The following is a 15,492-nucleotide window of genomic DNA, read 5'->3' on the forward strand; positions in this document are numbered from 1 at the left end:
AGAGCTTCTTCTGTTTCTGTATTTGGGCTTCCAAAGGACACGACACAAAGACAGAAGTGCTTACAGTTCAATATAAATTATGTTCTAGAGAATTAAAAAATACACAGCAAGCATGAATTGACAAAACAGCTTCTAGAATCTCTCCCAGTTCAGTGCTGTATTTGGCTAAAATCTCCTCACAGCAGAAGCTGTGAACTACAACCTGTAAGTGTTTTTATTTGTTAAAATTGATCATGACATGTACGGAGTCTAGCGTTAACGGTATGCTGTAGCAACGATGTAACAATGGGAAATGCTGCTTTGCGGGCAAACGATTTAGCTACAAATTCATATTTATCAGTCAAACTGCTGTAGACACACACACTCCACCAGCACGTTAGTGTCTCTTATGTGTGTGCACGACTGCATTCACTCAGGTAGCTTGTCCATGCGTTTCACATATCAGATAATGAAGTCGCAAAGGATATGTGGATGATTCATATTACTTACACCTGCATATTCCGCATACCTGACTCATGGTAGCAGCAGAAAAATAAATCAAGGCTCACACAGGTAGCATCCCACATCTTGTGCTTTATTCTTCTGTCACGATATATTACAGAAAATAACTTAATCCGAGCATCAGAGAAAAAGAAACTCCCGTGCACATTCGCTTGTTACAGAAAGTTCACACATTTACTCACACACACACACACACATAGATGCAGACAACATTCACACACATAGATGCACACACAATGGCAAACAGGAGCTGCACCCCATTTTCATTTGTTACAGACATTTGTCAGATTTTATTTTAGAGAGCAGGCAGGAGGTTGATTGATTGTTTACACTGCAGAAAAGCGCGTGCTTTTACGGTTGTGATGTGGAGCCGATCTGTGAAAAGCAGCACATTATGTCGATGACCAATCAGAGTCACTTAAGGGTGGGCCTTTCAGAGGAACTAGGAAATTTGACCGTCGTTTTCATGTTAGCTGAGTAGTTGTGTATAATCAAAGTGAGATATATGAAAAAATAATGCGATTTCCTTCAAGTGAAACATGAGCACACATTGCTTTGCATCTTATTAACACAACCAAGCCTTAAAATTACATTTTGGACCACCACTTTAAATATGGCATATAACTTCATGTAAGAGATTAAGAAGTTTGGCAATTGAGTAGAAGACAACATGATGCCAAAGATTACAGTTTGACTTATTCTGGATTTTACCAATAGCTTGGTTGGAACTGCTGAACCATTGTTTTTCAAATGGAAACTGGATAACTAAAATAAAACTAGCACTACATGTAAAATAGTACGGAACTTTACTACACACCAAAAACAGCACTGAAACCATTTTATGTAAAAAAAAAAAAAAAAAAAAGAGTCACATTTGGCTTAAACCGTTTTATTTTTTCAGACACATTTGGTACTTTAAAAAGTGCCCACCTCATTGTATAAAATGTATACGGGGTAGCCAGAGTATAGAAAAAGCTACAGTTTAAAAACAATAGCTGTGTCTTATTTCAGAGGCTGTGTCCTCCGCAGGATGCATTCGTAGTGTGCTGCGTTATGGCGGCACGACGAAGGCTGTCTCATTTCAAAATAATTAGAAGGCTCCTTCAAATGCAGCCTCCAAATGCGTCTGTTGTTTTCCAGGTAATGAAGGACACAACTGGTGGATACTTCGCAGCCTCGAACGTCTCAAGATCTATTGGTCACTGATAACAGCAGGATGCTTTTAAAAGAAAACTCAGTTTAAACAGATGAATTAAGTTTATTTTACTTGGATATCTAAACACGTTAAAAATACAAAAAGAGCAGTCCTTCGGAAGATGCAGCCTCTGAAATAAGGAAGTTAATGTTATTTTTTTTTAAATGTTCACATCTAATTGTTTACATTTGTAAAATATTAATTAAATTCATCTTATTACCACAGTCAATCAACACAGGCCCAGAAAAATAACAGCCAACACATTATTTGTTTTTTAAACCCCAATAAACAATTCATAGGAGAGTTTAACCGTTCATTGAAAAGTTAGAATGATTAATAAACCCATATCAAACAGTCCCTTAAAATTGACATAACGTCTTCAGTTTCAGGCTGAGGCGCACTTTGGACTCACACTACAAGCTTACCGCGCTAAAACAGCCTATCTGCGCTCTTTCACGTCTTTTTCAACCGGACAACTCAACCATGCCTGGGCCCGATTCGGAGCACTCGCATTTGTCAAACGAACCGGGAAACGCACCTGTGTGAGTGCACCCTAAAGCCTGGTTTATAATTCTGCTTCGAGTGATCGACGTGACCCACAGCGCATGCAATGCTCGTAGCCGTGCATTTATCCTACTGCACGCTGTTTGTGTTGCTCTGCCTCAACACATCAGAAATGGTAGCTGGCAGTAGGTTTTTATGTTCCTCAGTTTCTTCACTGGTGTTTTTTTCCCCTGAATGGCCCCTATTGCGCAGGGAGCTCAAACTTGCTCATTTTAAGGCACAAATCGGTGGACATGCAACAACTTTAATCATAAGGTAAACACAAAACAACAGTTTCCATCTATAGCTCCTTCACAGGACACCACTCTTGTAAACACTCGCTCAATTAAGCTCACGCTGCTCTAACCTACACAATTTTGTAGTTACATTTTTTGAGAGGTGTGAGGCCATGGCGAGGTCTATGCAACGACGTGTTGGTTGCGCCGTAGCATATGGGTTCGCTTGACACAGAAGTATAAATCAGCCTTAAGAGTCAGATGTTGTGAATCTGGATATTGGAAAATATTACTAATACAAATTAACTTTTTGCTTTTGTGTTACTCTCTGTGATCGTATCCATCAGTTACAACATCTCTTTTTAATGTATTAATAGCATTCAATAATCTCTCAAATTCTTGTCTTAATATTTTGAATCATTGTTAATCCATGGTGGTCCATGGTACCCTAGATTCTTTTTTTTTTATCTCTTACAAGTTTGTGTATGTTGCTTTTTGGTTGTATTGAATTTGGTTGTATTGTGTGTCCTAGCTCATGGAGGTTACAGGCAAAAATCAAGATGAGTGTATGGTGTCCCTTCATGACTGCAATGGGGACGTCAACAGGGCTATTAACTTTCTGCTGGAGGAGGTCACTGTCAAGGTGTGTTCTTTATACAATTCTTTTGTAATTGTAATAATTGTGCTGAAATTTTTATTTAATTTAGTTCCCTCCCATGGACTTTTTACAGTTTTACTTGTATAAATGCTTATTAACTATTATTCAAAACTACAGAATTTTTCGATAAAAGGGCATGAGCTTAATGAACCCATGTACTTTTTTTTGTTTTGCATTGTCTCATACTGTGTGCTGCTTTGATTGCACAGGACTCATGGGAGACTGTTGGTAAAAAGAAAAGTGTTGGAAAAGAAGGCATTGCACCAGAGGGTAGAGAGAAAAAAAGTGAAAGGGAAGGCAGAGGCCGTGGGGGTCCAAACAGACGTGGCAGAGGGGCCAGTCGCAACCAGGAAGGTGTGTTTTAGTCCATGTATCCAAGCTTATTTATGATTTTTTTTTTATCTGCGCTAGTGTCTAAATCTCAATTTGTCATGAACTTTGACATTTTGTATTCTGTCTAAATTGCAAGGTATAGTGAAGAATTCACCCTAGGTTATGGGACTATGGGTTGGCTATGCTGTATTTATTGCATGTACTCAGTTTATAAGTGGAGCCTAAATTTGCCTAATGTTGTTGTGGTCATTGGAAATCAGGTGTATAATCTTTCATTCTCTCTGACATTGTTTTTAGGGCGGTCGGAAGAGAATGGCTTTGAATCGGCTCAAGTAGAGAGAGGAGGAGAGCGCGGGCGCAGAGGAAGGGGGAGAGGTTAGTTGGATCATACAAACTTCATGATATTATTCTCACTCACACACTGCTAGTTTGTTTTATTTGCAACATTAAAACTGAATAGTAAGTTACTTTATACAAGTTAAAATATGAGTATAACCCATTATAACTAGGGTTGAGGGTCAATTTCAACAAGAATAAATTCCATGATTCCAAGGCATTGAGAATTAAGATTCGATTCTAGCGCTGCAACAATGAATTGATTAAATCGATCACTAAAAACGTTGGCAATGAATTTCACAATTAATTTGTCGTGACGTGGAGATGTTTGATTATTTAAAATAAAAACTTGAGTTAAGCGTGGAGCGGAGTGAACGCACTCTGCCTCTGTCGTGCGCTGATGCCAGCAGAGTTTGGCACCTCATAGACAGGACAGAGCAAAAAGACGAGCTGAGGTAACGTTACGGGAAAGATACATGGTGAAGGCTGAGATTTCTGTGACCCTAGTCATCCAAGGTGTGGGAGCATTTCACACTAATTAAGCAAAAGCAGCATGACATGAACATTTCAAACTGAGCTTTGATGTGTTGGCTGGTGCTGAGCCAGAGAAAGATGTTTCATATTATCACAATTATGCAGTGTTTTTAACCACTCAATGCTTATTTTATGTTTTAAATATGCAAATACTTCCGCTAAATGTAGTTTTGCTAGTACTTGTTTGTAAAACACACAAGAAAGTCTATGGAAGTCTAACAGTCCATTCAAATATAATTTGTTGATGTGTTACTTTTACTACATGTATTTGATATAAAAAATAAAAAGTTCAATGTTTTTTTTTTTTTTTTTTTCTAACCGGCCAGCCGCTTGCATGCATTTTGGAAGTAATTGGTGAATTTACATGCTGAATTCTGCTTTTATGAATAAAGCAAATGGCCTGACGTGATGCCCACCTCACGTTATAGATCACGATCAAGATTATTTAAACGTCTTTTAAACAACAAAAACACTCACACGTTTTTGTGAATAGAATATCAGGTAGTTGATGACATGAGCAAGTGTGTAATATGTTATGTATAGTAGTATAATAATATATTATGGCAAGAATAAAAGCAAAAAAAAAAAAAAAGTACACTTAATAAACAATATAGATGTTTATATATATATATATATATATATATATATATATATATATATATATTTATTTATTTATTTATTTACATATATATATATATATATATATATATTTATTTATTTACATATATATATATATATATATATATTTATTTATTTATTTATATATATATATATATATATATATATATATATATATATAGCAACCCATGTTATCTTGTCATTAAATATTTTAATAAATTATAAAATATTTATATTATATATATTTTTAAAAACAATAAAAATAATTAGTTTTAAAAATCTTCAATGATATTAATGATATGACTTGGTTCCGGAAACTTCTTACCTCTCTGTTAATCCGTCTGACTTTATGGTCAGTTTCTTTTGACTACATCCTGTCGTTTTAAAGAATATCACAACGACCGAACGCAGCAAGTATAAAAGCCTCATTGTTTCGTGAGGTGCTTGCGTAGTCAGTGGAGGTGCGCTATGCGGTGCCAGGTGAAAGTATAAATCCAACTTTAATAGTAATGCATCAGTGGTATAGTTACTTTGAATTGCAAAACTAAAGACACGTTTTTATTCACTCGCCCTTTTTGGGTCATTAACTTCTCCATCTGTTGTCATGTATAGCTACACTGCAAAGAAGCTTTTCTTGCGTAGTTATTTTATTTAGTTTCCAGTCCAAATATCTAAAAAAATCTTAAATCAAGACTAGACAAGAAAAATGGCATAAGAAAATTAAGTCATGCCTAACTTCAGTTTGAGATTATTTTTCTTACCCCATTGGCAATTTTTTTTTTCTTGTTTTAAACAATCACTTAATATTGAGGTGTTTTTTGTGTTTTTTTACATACTTTCTCAGGCTGTTTCATCTGTCTAGTATGCAACTTGATTCTAGTATGTAACTTGAAATGACTTTTCGTTATTTGGATTGAAAACGGGACAAAACTATTAAGTTGGTGTTTTTATTTTTATTATTATCATTATTACAGCTCAAGGATGTTCAAAGAGCAATGTGTGCCCTTTCTAAATATTTTAGCTGTTTTTGAAAAAAGGGTTGGAAATGAATGCTTTTCTTTTTTTTTTTATCCTATTCATCAATTATCCAAAAAATAATTGGCAGATTAATCGATTATTAAAATAATCATTAGTTGCAGCCCTAGTTGATTCCATTAAAGAGAATTCTTTGTTGGAAAGTCTTTGTTTTAGTTAAAAAGAACTGTTTAATTATGTAACTCTAACTTTTTTTTTTTCTCCATTTGATCTGCGGTTATAATGTGCATCTATAAACAAACGGCAAACCTGTCCTTTGTGAGAACAGCCAATTTCTTTTTCTTTTTTCCCCTTATCAAGTTTTACAGTCCACACCTGCACCATACAGAATTGTGCTTGCAAAATTATTTTATTTTTTTAACCCAATGCTTTTGGTTTGAGGTCACCAGAAGTGTAATTGGAATCATTTTAATGTATGCCTTAGTTTTAGCTTGTACTAGATTATACTCAAGTAGATTCATTTATTTTATGTTTGTATTATGTTTGTATTTTGAATGCAAGATAGAAATTGAAAACATTAATTGGGTCTTGTTGTTACAGATATATACACTATCGGCAATAAAAATGTTACTATCTGGGTAGGAATGGACCCAGTTCCTGTGTCACTATTTTTATACAATCACTGAACAACATTTGTAGGGCACTTCATGCAGCTGAAGTTTTGTTTAAAGCAGCTGCAACTGTAAAGAGACAGGTTGCCCTAGAACCCAACTGTTAACTACCATTTGTGACATGACATGGAAATGAGCCCTAAAACATAGAAAGGCTACTAAAGGTCAGAGTTTCCATAATTGTAGAATGATCCCTCATTAAAACTGTATCATTAAGAGATGTCCACATGGATTATAGTTCTCTGCTGCTCCAATGGATTTCTGGTTGTTTCTGTGAGTCTATGATGGATTTTCATCAATAGCTGGTTTTTCACCTGTCCTTGTAATAAATGTCTTAATTTTAGCTTGATTAGGTCTTAAAATAAGGAAAAATGAGATGTGTATTGATCTATGTGATTAAAGCCTGGAGTGGAGCGGAAGCACGTTCCACTCGCTACTAAGGGTTCTTAATATAAATGTATACCCGGGTTTTCTATTACCGCTCATGAAAAAAACTGCTCTGTCCACTCCGTTAAAATATAGTTTTATGTATTTTTATTTCATGAACACCTGAAGAAAATGTTTGTAAATGGTTTGGGAATTAATAAATATCCGCTTTAAAAAATGAATTACACAAACATGTCCAAATGTGTACCTGAAGTGTGTGCATCTTCTCTTTAGTTTTCTGACTGTAGCGTGTTAATGGTTTTTGCATGTAAGTTTTTGACTTTTATTAGGATTATGCATTATGTAAACAACATCTCATCTATTGAAACATTAAGTATTATATTAAAATTACTTAAAATCTAGGGCAAAATGTTGTTAACATTACTATAGTCGCATTACTGAAAAGCGAAGCAGAATTGATTTAGCAATAACCTATATGTTAATGGTGCTTTCAGTATATTATTATTACTTCTGACAGTATACAACTTTAAAGGATGTGGCCTACTTGAAGTATCAAGATCACGTCTGTGATCTTTCGTGTTTTGAAATCCCTTAAACTTAAGGGGAAATTAAGGGCAGTCTTAAGCAAAAATTACCCCTTTTTTGCAACCGTATCTTTAACTGACATATCTTTAAACTCTGCCTTTGTTTTTAACCCTTTCCAAAGCCCCAGCTGGCCCAAGGCATTGGGCAGGCTGAACAAGGCAGCAGGCCATTGACCACCATCAGGCCCCGGAAATGACTGAGGAAATGCGACTAGCCCAGGCACATGCTGGCATGCTCGCTTTAGAGGCAACAATGGAAACTAGCGTGAATGAGATTAAAATCTCGAGTTTTACTTAAGATCTTTAACAGCTGAATTAATGCGTGAACTTTGTTTCAGCAAATGGAATAATTTTTGGTGACAAGTCTTATTTTGACATTTACTTTGCTAAAATGTGTTGGCAAAATCACATTCTGGGCCTTTTTGTTTTGTAAGTGGCTGTTTTTGCCAGAAAAAATTACTATTTGCCTTTTCCCAACAGAAATGACCATCAACAATCAAAAATACATGATTATTCAGTGTCATGGCTTTGCAATCAAAAACTGTGGTTATAATGGAAATCAATGGGTCAAGAACAGCCACAAAATTATCGAAAGGGTAGTCAGTTTTAACAATACTCAAGCATTAAATAATTTGATAATTAGCAAAGCATGTTTTCCTATAGCAGTGAACTGCGTAATGCAGATTGTGTAGGTCTTGCTTATTTAACAAATCTTATCCAGATCATCAGCTTGTTAGTGGAGTGTCCATGGACTGGTCTTTGTGTGTAACGAGACAGACTAAATGCTCCAGGACTGGAGTTGGGAATCACTGAAAAACAATTAATAAATAAATTAATAAAAGCGACAGGTTTGCTTTTTTAAAATAATTTTCTTTTGAATTTTACTAAACTATTCTTATTGATGTCATTTCAGGTGTTGGAGGCAGAGGAAGAGGCAGAGGAGCTGGAATAAGCAGGTCCTCTCAGGGAATCGGGTGGGTGTTTAGACATTCTATCAGCAATATCTCTATTCCACACATATATATATATATATTTTTTTTTTTCGTTCTCACTTTTCCTCTCTTTTGTTTGATTTTGACTAGTAGGACTTTCAACCCTGCTGACTACACAAGTTCTGCTGAGGCTGGAAATGAGACTACTGAAGGAGCAGGTGAGGGCTGTTTGTTAAATAAACTTTAATGGATATATTTTTTGCCTTTTAATTATTGTGATATCACAAAGATAAGAATTTTGCTCTTTTAACAAAGAAGGTTTTCTATGTTTTTAATAGTTTTAATTTATTTGCGGATTAAACCCTTAATGAACTAAATAATCGTTCAATATTCAAAATCAATGTAAATTTTTCAAATTAATCAGAGTTTGATTTTAGGTCATATTGTACAGCTCTAATTCAAAGCAGTACATTTTAACATCAAATTCAAAAAGTAAAAAATTCTTAAGCTTTCGTTTAACTTACAGAAAGTACAAATAAAAGATTTCCAGTCTGTTCAATGACAAACTTTAAACTTATGATTTTATTGACTGTAATACTTTACAAAAAAGGTTGAGGTCAAATAAAATTGAAGCCATTATAGAATACCAAAATCAAATGGGGTTTGAGATTGTCCACAAAGCAGGTGTAAGTATTTATCATAAGTCATGAGAGTATTGTCATATTGTCATTTCTTAATGTAAAATGACAAAAAACTGTGGTCTTTTCCTACATCTTTTCACACTATTTTATGGAAGTTAGTGAATCTAGAGAAACTTCAGTTTGTAAGCAGAAAACCTCAGCTGAGTGGGGGAAAAGTTAATAATAGTAATCACCGTTCTTCCCCACTTGTTTGATTATGAATTGCTAGAATTATTTTCATTACAATTATTTCATAGATTTAAAAAAAATAAATAATATTCAGTTTAAATGTTTAATTTAGTAATTAGCTTGGATTTTCTTTATGACCACAGAGATTTGAGTCCTCATTTTTTTGTGTGCCCGCGGGGTCTAAATGCCTTAATGTCTTATTTCAAAAATAAAATTTTAGTCCTTAAAGTTTTTAATTCACTTAAATATAGTCTTGCAGGTCTTAAATAATTTTAAATGTGATCTTTTATGTCAGGGGTCACCAATCCTGGTCCTGGAGGGCCGGTGACCCTGCATTGTTTAGCTCCAACTTGCCTCAACACACCTACCTGGGTGTTTCAAGTATACCTAGTAAGACCTTGATTAGCTGGTTCAGGTGTGTTTGATTAGGGTTGGAGCTAAAATCTGCAGGACACCGGCCCTCCAGGAACAAGTTTGATGACCCCTGTTTTATGTGCTTAATGTGCTTTTTTTTTTTTAAGGGCAAGTAAAAATCTTTTCCACAGGCCATTAGAATTGCAAGTCTGTTATTAAATTCATACTGGTCTCAAGGCTGGTTCATACTTCTACGTCGAGTGATCGGCGTGACCTACGGAGCATGCTTTGCACATTGCCATGCATTTGGGTTGCTCTGCAATAACACTTCCGAAACACCAGCTGGCAGTGAGGTTCTTATGTTCCTCTGTGTCAGGATTCTTCGTGGGCGCTTTGTTTTTTTTGAACATTACCTTAATGTAAAAGTAGCTACAACTCGCTCATTCAGAGGTGGAAAATGGCAGACATGCAATAACCTTAATCGTGAGGTAAACACAAAACTACAGTTTCCACCTGGAGCTTTCTCAGGATTCAACACTTGTAAACACTCGCTCCAACAGGTTTTGTGTGGCTCTCAGCCCCGCCCACACTCCTCAGACCTACCAAGCAGACCAATCACAGAGCTTGCGTTACGCATCGATGTGATGTGTAGTTACATTTTCTGAGAGCTGTGTTTTGATGTCAGCCAAGGCGAGGGGTATGCGACTGCAAGTCTGCACTGCACCATACGCATGCACTTGATGCAGAAGTATAAAGGCTGATTTATACTTCTGTCTCAAGCGCACACGTATGCTCTGGCGCAGCATTTGCGCGGTTGCATAGCCCTCGCCATCTCTGACTATTCAGTTTCTGTTCCTGAAAACTACTGTTAGATTAAAAAACATGAAAGTGTAGTGTTTACTTTAGTAGTATATTTGCTATATTGTTTTAGTTTGTGGTTTTGCTTGTAGATTAATATTTTTCTTTTTCTTTTTTTTTACTGAGAACATCATATATTAGACTGTACCAAAGTTGTGACACTAAAACTGTCATACAAACCAAACTGTGAGCAATCTGTATTGTTTTATCTCTATTTTGATTATCATTTATTTCACCAATTATTTTGACCTGACTGTACTTTCAGGAGCCTGGAAAGACAATCTGGAAGACTGGGCTGCTGAAGACTGGAACGAAGATGTGAGTGAGCTGTTAAAATTAAGCTAGAAAATGTGATTATTGTGAGATGTCAATGTATGCTCATATTTCTTTCATTCATCAGCTATCCGAGACCAAAGTGTTCACCGCTTCCTATGCTCTTAGCTCCAAAAACCACATGGAACCTGGCCAGGGGTGAGTGCTGATTTTCTATAGCAAGACACAAGATTTTATTATGAAGGATGTATCTGGTTTATAAAGAAAGTGATTTCAATTTAGATTAGTTTAGAGCAGGGGTTCTCAACCTTTTGCAACCTTTTATACTGCAAGTTTCAGTATAAAACAATTACTGTCGTATCACCAGCCTCTCCAGAGTTTCATGTAATTTCGGGTGTTTTATTTTTAACTCTCGACTTCTGTTTTAATGGAATTTGATACCGCTTGGCGAAGGGAAAGAAAAACCTCCGCATTTCGTGACTCGCTGGTCTTTTAAGGTAATCAAGTCGCTGCTTACATGGTATACTTTTAATAAGAGAAGTATCTTAATCATATTAAAATCTGAGTATTGGTGTCTTATGTAAATGTACTTTGACAGCACGCGACTTCACATGACACTTTCTAAGACATTCTAAAGCCTTTCAGCATGAGCCCTCAAATGTTTTAGTAAGTTTGAAGTGTTTCCCCCTTAAACGCAATGAAAGCTTCCATTGTTGTGTCACAGGGTTCCCGCGGGTCCTTAAAGTCTTAAAATGTCTTAAATTAAAATCCGGGAAATTAAGGTCTTAAATTGTCTTGAATTTTACCGTAAAGTGGCTGTAGGTATTAAATTTTCAGCCGGTCTGCTTAATGACGATAGGGAAGCACAGTGGTCCACCGTAAAACATCTAATAGTTGATTCATTCAGTATGTGAAACAGGAGAGAAATGACAGTCTCCGTGATTTACTAGCTTATTACGGTAGATCGGGTACAGAGTATAGACGCTGACGCCGATCTGCACCTGCGTGCTGTCATTACGCGGTTGTTGATGTGAGGTTCAAAATGCAAAGATGGGAGAATGTAAATTTAACGACGTGGCAAAGAGGCAATGTGCAAACTCTGCAAAAAGACCTTTTCGTTAGGGACCATGGGGCTCAAAATCATCGAGTATCACATGAAAGGAGGAAAGCAGTAGCGGGACGTTGCAGCAGCTAGTCATAGCTGGTCCAGGTTAATCCCTGCATTATTTACATCCCTGCTCGACCTAACAATGTTACTAGTTTAGACTAGAGCTGAAGATCTTTGTTGGGTTCGGACTTTATTTCTATCATTTTAGACGGGGTTGTGCCGGGATTGGGCTTGCGCAGTAAATGAACAGCCGTGATGCATTTCGATTAGCGCGAGGAAGTAATCAAATTGTTTGTTACAACATTTAAAACCATCCCTGCAAAGGTTTAACAAATGATGACAGAGATGTCAAAAAGAGCGAATTATGTCAGCGGTCAGGCCAGCCGCCTGTTTTACTCGAACAGTCATTCTAACCGCTGGTATATCAAGGTATTTTGGCGGTCGCTCATACACTGCGTATTACGGTAGAGCACTAAGGAGCAGTGTTCAGCGAGCTGACAGGACATGACGAGGCCACTGCATTGAAACCGCTGTCATGGAAAATGAAATGAATGTTCTTGACTGGTGGAAGATGAACAAACAGTCCTACCCAAAACATGCTAAATTAGCCAGATCAGGAGTGTATCCCGGCCAGTAGCAGCAGCAAAAAAAAAAGGTGTTCAGTTTTTATTATTATCCAATTCATCGATTAATCAAAAAAATTATAATTGACAGATTATTCGATTCATTAAAATAATTGTTAGTTGCAACCCTAATCTTTACTTTAACCGAAAGAGCCTCTCTGATATTAGGCTTGTCTGTCTCCTGAGAAATCAAATATGCATATATTTACATTATTAAAAAGATCTCCTAAGTTAAATCTATTTGGACAGATGCTTTTACCAAAATAGCCACTGTAATTAGAAAAATTCAGTTTAGTAACAAAATATTTAGCAAATGGAAACAATTAGATTTCTGTGTGTGTTGTACATTTATGTTCAATAGCCAATATAAAGACGTTAGCATTTATTAAGCGCAATTCACAGATGCCAAGAATGTAAATTAGGTTTCACGTTCTCAGCAAAACAACATCAAATCTAACTTGCTCTTGCCGAAGATAAAATAATCTTCTGACATTTTATGACCATTAGTTATTCTGAAATATCAGCAGGGTAATTAAAGGTGCTGTATGTAAATTTTTTGACTTGTAAAATAAAAACGAATACACGCAAAGACCTGTTCAGTCTATTATAAAGTCTTCACCACTTTCTGTACTGTGGAAACATCAGTTACAGTAAGGCAGAACCGCACCAAAACAAGGCTGGCGTTTACATTAAATTGATGCTTTTGAAGTAAGTTTTCTTTTCTTTTAATTATGTACTTTTGTTTCTGCTCCACAGTTTGGATCTCAGCTCTCTGTTGCCTAAGGTGACTGAGGGCAACTCTGAGCTGCTTGGGATGGAGCCGTCATGCCCTGATACTCTCACTCAGAGTCTGGTGTTCACCAACTCCCAGCAGCACAACAGCAGAGCGCACACACACAGCTACGCTTCTGCTGCTGCTGGCACTTATGCACATGCCGCATCGGTGAGAACATACAGACAATGTGCTTGACTGCACCTTTGTTCTAGTTTTACTTGGGCAGTCTCAATACTATGGCTTTTTTTACCTGTTTAATAATTAAATGTACAAAGTACTGTTCAAATGTTTGGGGCTAGTTTGTAAAATGTTCATTTATAAACTATACAGTTTTACTGGGGCAAATCTTTTCTTCTATTTCTAGTACTTTGGCTATTTAATGGATTTTTAAATATATTTTTTAGCCAATTTTATAATTATTCATACTAATATACAGTACTGTTCAATTGGGTTCCATTGGGTTAAGTCAGGAAAATGTATTATACAAATTATTTCCTACAAATGAATGGTATTTTTGAAGTCCCTATTGATTTAAATTATCCTGAAAGGAAGTATTTTCAGCACTGTAATAACAATTGATTTTTGAGGGCTCTGAATTATCATGCTACTTTTGCCTCCGTCACAGGAATAAATAGGTGAAATGATTATTTAAATCTGAAATTAGGTGGAAACTTAATCATAAATACACATTTTAGCAGATTAATCACAAATTCAGGAAAAACAGCTAAAAAATGTTATTGATTAAATTAGTCCTGTGTGACTTGGCCTAATATCAAAATCTTGATTAATTGAACATTTTAACTCGAAAGAGTGGGGTCACGTGACTCCACGCACGGTAGGGAAAGTAATTGGAAAAAAATTACCTGATAAAATGCAGATTTTCACAGACAAAAGATCGATAATTTGAATGTTGTTTTACATTACTTTTTGAGTAATCGGCTAACCCAAAAACAAATATTTTTGTAACACTTTAGGTCACAATACATGCTATTAACTACTGGTGTATTACCTGCATATTATTATAGGCCTGTCACTATAGTCAATATATTGACTTATCGAGCGACATATGAAAATTAGGGTGGTTGATTGTGGAGTCGCTGATATGATATATGATCTATATCATATAAAGAAATTTAAGATGATTATGAGGCTACATAATATGACAAGCTAAGTTTTTTTTATCAAATGCACATGCTGTGAACACACACAGACAGTGCGTGCGAGAGAGAGCGGACGGTGGAGGTGAAGAAGACAAAATGCGAACCCACTGACTTAACCAAGTTAGGATAAACCAGTTGCGATGGACTTGGTTTTAAAGCTATAGTCTTCAGCTCTGGTGTGGGAACATTTTGGCTTTTAGCCAAATGAGAATAATAAGCCCGATAATGTGAACGACAACTAAATGTGGAGTTGTTTCAGAACAGTGTCAATGAAAAAAGGCTACACAACTTACCATAAAGGTGCAGTAGGTGATTGTTTTCAGAATCATTTTTTGTTGTGCTGGTTGAAAGTCTCTTCACAGTCCAATAGTAATGATTAAGGTAAATAATCAAAATGTGTTTATATGTATTTTTATATTCTGGATACGGCATAAAATTAAAATAAAAAATTCATCCAATTGAATATTGTTGGGCTGACATCTCTCATAATTCCAATAAGTAGCCCAAACTGTCTGTCAACAAATGTAGATTTGGGCTTTTGTGCATCTCTGTTCATGCTTATCCGCCATTAGCGTGTGCATGTCTGCATGCATGTCGCGCGTTCATGACATGTGCACACTAGACGGTCACAGTCACGGTAAAATAAAATGCTGAATTGAACGTTTTTAAAATACTGAATCAATATTGGAGTTACTTTTGCAAGCTGGAGAAAGGACAACACCATGGCTGAAGTATTTCTGTTAGACAGGTAATGCTCTGTATAAACTCTTAGTCACGCAAAGCTGATGTAGATTGTGTTGTTATGAATGGGTTATATACACAGAAGTGTTGTTCAGCCACTGAAATCCTCCGGCGAAAGATAATATGCTAACCGGTTAACATTTTGGCAGATCACCTACTGCACCTTTTAATCACACCTAAAACATAACCAGCCTACCCATTTTTTCAACATGGGAACAACAACCCCAG

At 36.0% G+C, this 15,492-nt stretch overlaps 2 protein-coding genes across 13 annotated transcripts in view; both read left to right on the forward strand.

Moving 5' to 3' along the window:
* grk5l (G protein-coupled receptor kinase 5 like) overlaps positions 1-15,492 on the forward strand; it is an 821,722-nt gene that overhangs the window by 675,605 nt on the left and 130,625 nt on the right. The window lies entirely within an intron of this gene.
* The window catches only part of ubap2b (ubiquitin associated protein 2b), a 34,915-nt gene that overhangs the window by 1,762 nt on the left and 17,661 nt on the right, over positions 1-15,492 (forward strand). For 6 of the 12 annotated variants that reach the window (XM_073909751.1, XM_073909754.1, XM_009304242.4 and 3 more), the window contains exons 4-11: positions 3,008-3,118; positions 3,343-3,487; positions 3,764-3,841; positions 8,485-8,545; positions 8,654-8,721; positions 10,850-10,902; positions 10,985-11,055; positions 13,345-13,531. In XM_073909751.1, the coding sequence (XP_073765852.1) occupies positions 3,008-3,118; positions 3,343-3,487; positions 3,764-3,841; positions 8,485-8,545; positions 8,654-8,721; positions 10,850-10,902; positions 10,985-11,055; positions 13,345-13,531 (774 nt within the window). 12 annotated transcript variants of the gene reach the window in all.

The sequence above is a fragment of the Danio rerio genome, chromosome 8 (genome assembly GCF_049306965.1).
Source record: "Danio rerio strain Tuebingen ecotype United States chromosome 8, GRCz12tu, whole genome shotgun sequence".
Lineage (NCBI taxonomy): Eukaryota > Metazoa > Chordata > Actinopteri > Cypriniformes > Danionidae > Danio > Danio rerio.